This window comes from Lucilia cuprina, chromosome 5, assembly GCF_022045245.1.
Source record: "Lucilia cuprina isolate Lc7/37 chromosome 5, ASM2204524v1, whole genome shotgun sequence".
Taxonomy (NCBI): domain Eukaryota; kingdom Metazoa; phylum Arthropoda; class Insecta; order Diptera; family Calliphoridae; genus Lucilia; species Lucilia cuprina.
This window is the reverse complement of record NC_060953.1, coordinates 21,001,099-21,008,319: the sequence shown is the minus strand read 5'-3', so window position 1 is coordinate 21,008,319 and position 7,221 is coordinate 21,001,099. Positions and strand designations below refer to the sequence as shown.

The 7,221-nt window shown below is 30.3% G+C and overlaps 2 protein-coding genes across 2 annotated transcripts in view; both read left to right on the top strand.

Moving 5' to 3' along the window:
• Positions 1 to 7,221, top strand: part of LOC111679081 (structural maintenance of chromosomes protein 5) — a 28,581-nt gene that overhangs the window by 2,851 nt on the left and 18,509 nt on the right. The gene's annotated exons all lie outside the window — the stretch shown is intronic.
• On the top strand, positions 3,616 to 4,739 carry LOC124419969 (aspartate aminotransferase, cytoplasmic-like; the record flags this gene model as incomplete). The annotated part of the gene is given in 4 exon segments (XM_046951284.1): positions 3,616 to 3,757; positions 3,933 to 4,006; positions 4,067 to 4,331; positions 4,334 to 4,739. Coding segments are annotated over 4 exon segments (861 nt in total), but the record flags the coding sequence as incomplete, so codon positions are not given.

Below are 7,221 nucleotides of genomic sequence, written 5' to 3'. Positions count from 1 at the left end.
AACAAAAGTCGACAAAACTTAGTTTTATAGAACTTTAAATGACACTACCGATTTTTGTAATGATCGGGCTTCATTTGACCCTATCCCCCATACAAACTCCCCTTCAGAAAATGACTTAAAAGTCAAAATTCACTTACAAACACTAATAACACTTTTAAATTCTACATAAATAATATTGAAGAAGACTTAACTCCCCCTACCAGCATTTTTAAGGATAGGGCCATATTTTGCCCTACTCCCCTTTAAGCCCGAAATAAAGTTGAAAAAATAAACCAAATGCTTTATCTTTTAAATAATCCCCATTTTTAACATACATACTGGTATCATATGGTCGGCTGCGCCCAACTATACATTCATACTTGTTTTTTATTGTTTTTAATTAAATAATAAAAACTATTTAATTTTAATTCTTACATATGCATATGCAAATACATGTACTATGTGACTGACTGAACAGAAAAATTTAAGTTTAGATAATTAAATTTTAAAGAATGCAATGCAATGCATTTAATTGTAATATTTGTAACCATAATACATATGTATATATGTTGATAACAATAGATATTTTATTATTTATTATATTAATACGTATCGTTCGTGTTTTGAATATTAGTACTATGTGGAATTTTTCCAATTTTTTATTATTGCAATTTGTGCCTCTTATGGTTTTACTTGTGTGCACAAAAGCATTTATCGATATCTTTATTGGTTTAGGACAGGCGTTGGCTAACTTTTGAGTCGGAAGAGCCAAAATTTACAGTTTACAAAGCATGGGTTTTAAAAGAGCCACAAAATTTTTATTTATTGAAACATTACAAATACTTTATTAATTGACTTCAAAAACAATTTTGATTTAAATATTTAACAGACAATTCTGCAAGGAATCTTTTTTATAGATCTTTGACTATAAATACGTTTTGAATTCTCGAAAAGTTTATTAGATTTGGACGACAGTGATATCATTTAAAAGGCATTTGCCATAATACAGTATAAAGTGTCAGTTATTAGGCAGCAATCGAGATAAAGTTTTGCAGAAGTTATTTTTATGCAAACTGTGATTATTGCGGACATCGAACCATAATTGACCAACAACGAGAGAATTGCTCTAACGCTCAAAACTGATCGAATAATATCATTGTTGACCATACCCCCATTCCTCTTAAGGAAATGACTTTAAAGCTCAAAACAAGCTTATTAATACCAGCATAGTGGCAAAATTTGTCAAGAACTCATATATATGTACAAAATTCAAAAAGGATGGATTCAAAATTGACCTGCGCACATAGAGTCCACTTTCGAAAACGAAGTTACGACATGAACAGGCTAAAATACAAGTATAGTTATAAAAATCAACACAAAAAAATTAAAGGATTACCAAATTTTGTAAGGATGGGTCCATAATGGGTCCCTTATTTACAGCCAACATTTTTATGTTAAACATACATTAATCCTAAATATATCACTGTCATTAAATCGTGAAATATTTAAAAATATTAAATTTTTTTTGCTCCTTTTTTTAGAAAGTGTGCAAAAAATTATTTTTTTTAAAAAACATTAAAAGATTTTAAAATAAATATTTTTTAATAGAATCCACATCCAAAGAGCCACGTTTGGCTCGCGAGCCAAAGTTTGCCGACCCCTGGTTTAGGAGTTAGCAAAAAGTTCTAAGTGTTTTTTATTGATTTAAATCATAAAACCATCATAATATTATTTTATTTATACTGATACTTATACTGACACCGTAAATATTAGATACTCACTCACCTTTTGGTGCACTGATAAACTTAAAATCACTTTTTGGGGCGAACAAATCTTGTCCGCCCTTCCGTATAGTCTAACGAAGTAGACTATATTTACCATTCCGATTCTTATGAAATTTGGTAGGAGTAAATTAAGTCCACATAATTAAATTTCAAATTGAAAGTGTGAAAGTCTAGACCAATTTAAAATTTTAAATAAACAGATACTGTGATAATAAGTCGGAATTCTGAGATAAACCAAAATATTTTTATTAGTATAAAGCTAACTGATATTCTTAAGTAATTTAGATAAGGAAAATGAAAACAAGATAATTCGAAATCGTATGATGACTCGCGAAAATCATTACCAAAATTGTTGTAATAGCATAATTATAATAATAATAATAATCGAGACACATGCAAAGATTTGATATTCATAACCATTGATTTCCACTATATCATTGGGACCGCGACTTTTAGTTCTTTATTTAGATTTTATAGATAAAGCTAAAAACGATAGCTGTAAAATTTTGATTACGATTAATAATCAATTAAATTATTTTTCAAAAATAATTTCTGATTATTAATTGATTACGATTAAAATTAATTTAAAAATAATCAGGACTAATTAAAATTATTGAAAATAATCAAAAATAATCGGAATTAATCAAATAATTAATTTGATTATTTCAAGTATTATTTTTGATTAATTTCAATATATTTGGTACAATTCTCTATCTTTTTACATTACGTGTAATGGAAAACTGTTTGTCGAAATGGGTCTTAAAAATACGTAATTTTTAGCGGATTGCAGGAAAAATAATTAAATTTTTCTTAGAGCTTTTTTGGGGACAAAATTATACTAAATATATGGAAAATAATCAAAATTAATCCTTAAAAGTAATCAACTAATTTTTTTATTAATTTTGATTTTTTTTGATTATTTTCATTAATTCCAATTAAATTTAATTCCTTGAATCTCGGGAATCCAAATCGTAACTAACAGTCTTAGATATGCCATTAAGAATTTAGCTGTTTAAGGGCGAGTTTTTCCGATAAAGATAATCTTCATTCTTTTGTTCAACCTGGTTTAATATATGTTTCGTGTTTTTCAGTTATTAGTAAAGTTACTTATTATCTTAGTTTAACTGAGTGTAATTGACCAATTAAACTCAAGTTATAAGTGAGAAAACACAATTAACAAAAACAATAAAACAATGATTTCGGAAGAACAAAAACATAATATTTTAAGTAAATTGCAATTTTCTGATTTGTTTTTGTTTCATTAATTATTGTTTTAAATGTTTATTTAACATTTTTCCAAAATTTTCATTTTACAAAAGTATTATTTGCAAAAAACAGCTGTTCATTGTTTATGTTTTGGAGTGAAAACTTGGCAATACTAACAAAGTTAACTGAGCTTAAATCTAAAACTGAACAAGTAAGAGTACTATATTCGGCTGTGCCGAATCTTAGATACCCTCCACCAGCTACTTTTATGTTACTTTTCTAATTGATCAAATATTTGTAGAAATAAGTTTTCTCATGTCTTTAATGGAAACGATTCACTAGAGTGTTTTTTCTTAGAAAAGGTTTAATATTTAATGTTTTTATTAAAAAAAATTTCATTGGTAATTTTTTTCTTAAAAAATTTTCTTTAGAAAATAATACTATTATACAATTTAGTATTATTTTCTGTCAGAAAACTTAGAAAATTTTCTATTTTATTATTACTTTATACAAATGAACCAAAAATTGTAGAAACTAATTTTTGTAATAAACACACCATCTATATTTATTTATTTCATCTTATTTTTCAAGTACAATATTAATTAGCTTAAATTAAAACAACTCAATTAATAATTCCCTCAACTAATTACAACAACCGTTTTACTTATTTCTATTTACAGCTTATCGTACTAGCGAAGGCAAACCCTGGGTATTGCCTGTGGTACGTAAAACAGAGATTAAAATTGCCAGCGATGATACGATAAACCATGAATATTTACCAGTTTTAGGTAAGTGTATTTAAACAACTATTCTTGTGATTGGATGTTTAAGATTTATGGTTAATTAGCGAGTGTATACAAAAGAAATTTTACCATAATTTGTGTGTGAGTTGTGTTGGAGTGCTTTAACAAATTGTTCGAAATCTTATCAATTAACAAACAAATTTAATTGTGTTATTAACAGGTACTGAAGCGTTTACAAAAGCAGCAACCACTTTGTTATTAGGTGAAGATTCCCCCGCCTTGAGTGAAAATAGAGTGAGTATAAATTTTGTGTTTGTTTATGACACTTTTAAAATTTGTTTATTTTTATTGAAGGCTTTTGGCGTACAAACCCTGTCTGGTACAGGTGCCTTGCGTATTGGTGCTGAATTTTTGCGCCGTCAAATGAACCGCAAAGTTTTCTATTATTCCGATCCTACTTGGGAGAATCATCACAAAGTGTTTATGGATGCTGGTTTTGAACAGCCCAATACTTACCACTACTGGGACCAAAGTAAACGTGTTTTAGATATTGAAGGTCTTTTGGCAGATTTAGAAAAGGCTCCCGAAGGCGCTGTTATTATTTTACATGCATGCGCCCATATCCTACCGGCTGTGATCCTACTCACGAACAATGGGTTCAAATTGCCGATTTGATGGAACGCAAAAAATTGTTCCCTTTCTTTGATTCAGCTTATCAAGGTTTTGCTAGCGGTGATCCCGACTACGATGCCTGGGCTGTAAGATATTTTATTAAGCGTGGTTTTGAACTATTCTGTGCCCAATCATTTGCCAAAAATTTCGGTCTGTATTGTGAACGTGTTGGTAATTTAAGTGTAGTATCAAATACTCCTGCCGTTAAGGAGGCAGTACAATCTCAATTCACTTTATTGGTTCGTGGCATGTACTCAAATCCCCCTGCCTATGGTAGTCGTATTGTATCAACTGTTTTGAATAATGCTGATTTAAGAAAAGAATGGTGAGTAAGAAATTTAATTCAAAATTGTCTAATTATCATTTGTTTCTAAATGAATCATTTTTATACCCTCCACCACCATCAGTGGTGATAGAGGGTATATATAACTTTGTCATTCCGTGTGTAACACCAAGAAATATTCATCTAAGACCCAACAAAGTATATATATTCTGGGTCCTTATCAAATTCTGAGTCGATCTAGCTATGTCCGTCTGTTCGTCTGTCCGTCTGTCTGTGTAAAACACGCTCACGATAAAACGAAGCAATAGAAGTTAACCCAAAATATTCTTCGTTTTCCTAAGTTGTTTGGTATTGAAAATGGGCAAAATCGGTTCACATCGAGAAAAGTTATGAATCAAAATTTGAAACAACCTCGAAAAAAATAGGCATTTTTTGCACATTCTGATGTAATTTTCTCGAAAACTATGCAAGATAATTTCATAAAAATTGGCATACATTCGTTTCCACATAAGAGCTTTATCTGTGCGTAAAATCGCTAGAATCGGTCCACAATTTCATATACCTCCCATACAAAAGTACAAATTCCCGGAAATTTGGTTTTTTGTTAATAACTTCCGTCGTAATATCGATATCTACACAAAATTTTGGAAATTGAAATTTTATGGCAATAGAATTTATTTAGAAGAAAAATTTTTTGGATGGGTCTATAATTGGTCATAGCTCTCATACAAGGTCCCCTCCCGAAAATCACTTAAACCCGCATAACTCATTACTAAATTAAGATATCGTTATTAAATTTGGTACAAGTATTGCTCTTATATACGGAAATATTACAGTGAAAGATTTTTTGGATCGGTCCATATTTGGTCATAGCTCCCATACAAGGTCCCCTCCCGAAAATCCCTTAAACGCGCATAACTCATTACTAAATTAAGATATCTATATATAATTTTTTACAAGTATTGCTCTTATATACAAGGTCCCCTCCCGAAAATCAGTTAAACCCGCATAACTCATTACTTAATTATGATATCATTACAAAATTTGGTACAAGTATTGCTCTTATACATAGAAATATTACAATGAAATATTTTATGGATCGGTTCATATTTGGTCATAGCACCCATACAAGGTCCCCTCCCGAAAATCACTTAAACACGCATAACTCATTACTAAATTAAGATATCGATATATAATTTGGTACAAGTATTGCTCTTATATACAGAAATATTACAGTGAAAGCTTTTTTGGATCGGTCCACAATTGGTCATAGCTCCCATACAAGGTCCCCTCCCGAAAATCAGTTAAACCCGCATAACTCATTACCAAATTAAGATATCGATATAAAGTTTTGTCCAAATATTTATCTTATATACAGGAATATTACAATGAAAGCTTTTTTGGATCGGTCCATAATTGGTCATAGCTCCCATACAAGGTCCCCTCCCGAAATAACTAAAACGCACATAACTCATAGTAAATCAAGATATCGATATAAAATTTGGTACTAGTATTGCTTTTATGTACAGAAATATTACAATGAAAGATTTTTTGGATCGGTCCATATTTGGTCATAGCTCCCATACAAGGTCCCCTCCCGAAAATCACTTAAAGGCGCATAACTCATTACTAAATTAAGATATCGATATAAAATTTGGTACAAGTATTGCTCTTATATACAGAAATATTACAATGAAAGCTTTTTTGGATCGGTGCATAATTGGTCATAGCTCCCATACAAGGTCCCCTCCCGAAAATCAGTTAAACCCGCATAACTCATTAGTAAATCAAGATATCGATATAAAATTTGGTACTAGTATTGCTTTTATGTACAGAAATATTACAATGAAAGATTTTTTGGATCGGTCCATATTTGGTCATAGCTGCCATACAAGGTCCCCTCCCGAAAATCACTTTAACACGCATAACTCATTACTAAATTAAGATATCGATATAAAATTTGGCATATGTATTGCTCTTATATACAGAAATATTACAATGAAAGGTTTTTTGGATCGGTCCATAATTGGTCATAGCTCTAATACAAGGTCCCCTCCCGAAAATCAGTTAAAACCGCATAACTCATTACTAAATTAAGATATCGATAAAAACTTTGGTACAAATATTTATATTATATAGAGAAATATTACAATGAAAGCTTTTTTGGATCGGTCCATAATTGGTCATAGCTCCCATAGAAGGTCCCCTCCCGAAAATAACTAAAACGCACATAACTCATTACTTAATTAAGGTATCCATATAAAGTTTTGCACAAGTGTTGCTCATATATTGTGAAATGTTTTTCCGATGGGTCCATAATTGATCATAGCTCCTACACAAGGTCCCTCTTAGAAAAACACACAAACAAGGTTCCCTTCCGAAAATTAGAAAAAACGCACATAACTCATAACCAAATTTTGATATCCATACATTTATCAAAAATATCGCTCTTATATACATAAATTCACTATAAAATTGTTTTACGATCGGTCCATATTTGGTCACAGCTCTCATACTAGGTCCAGAAAATCACTTAGATTCACAATATTTATTA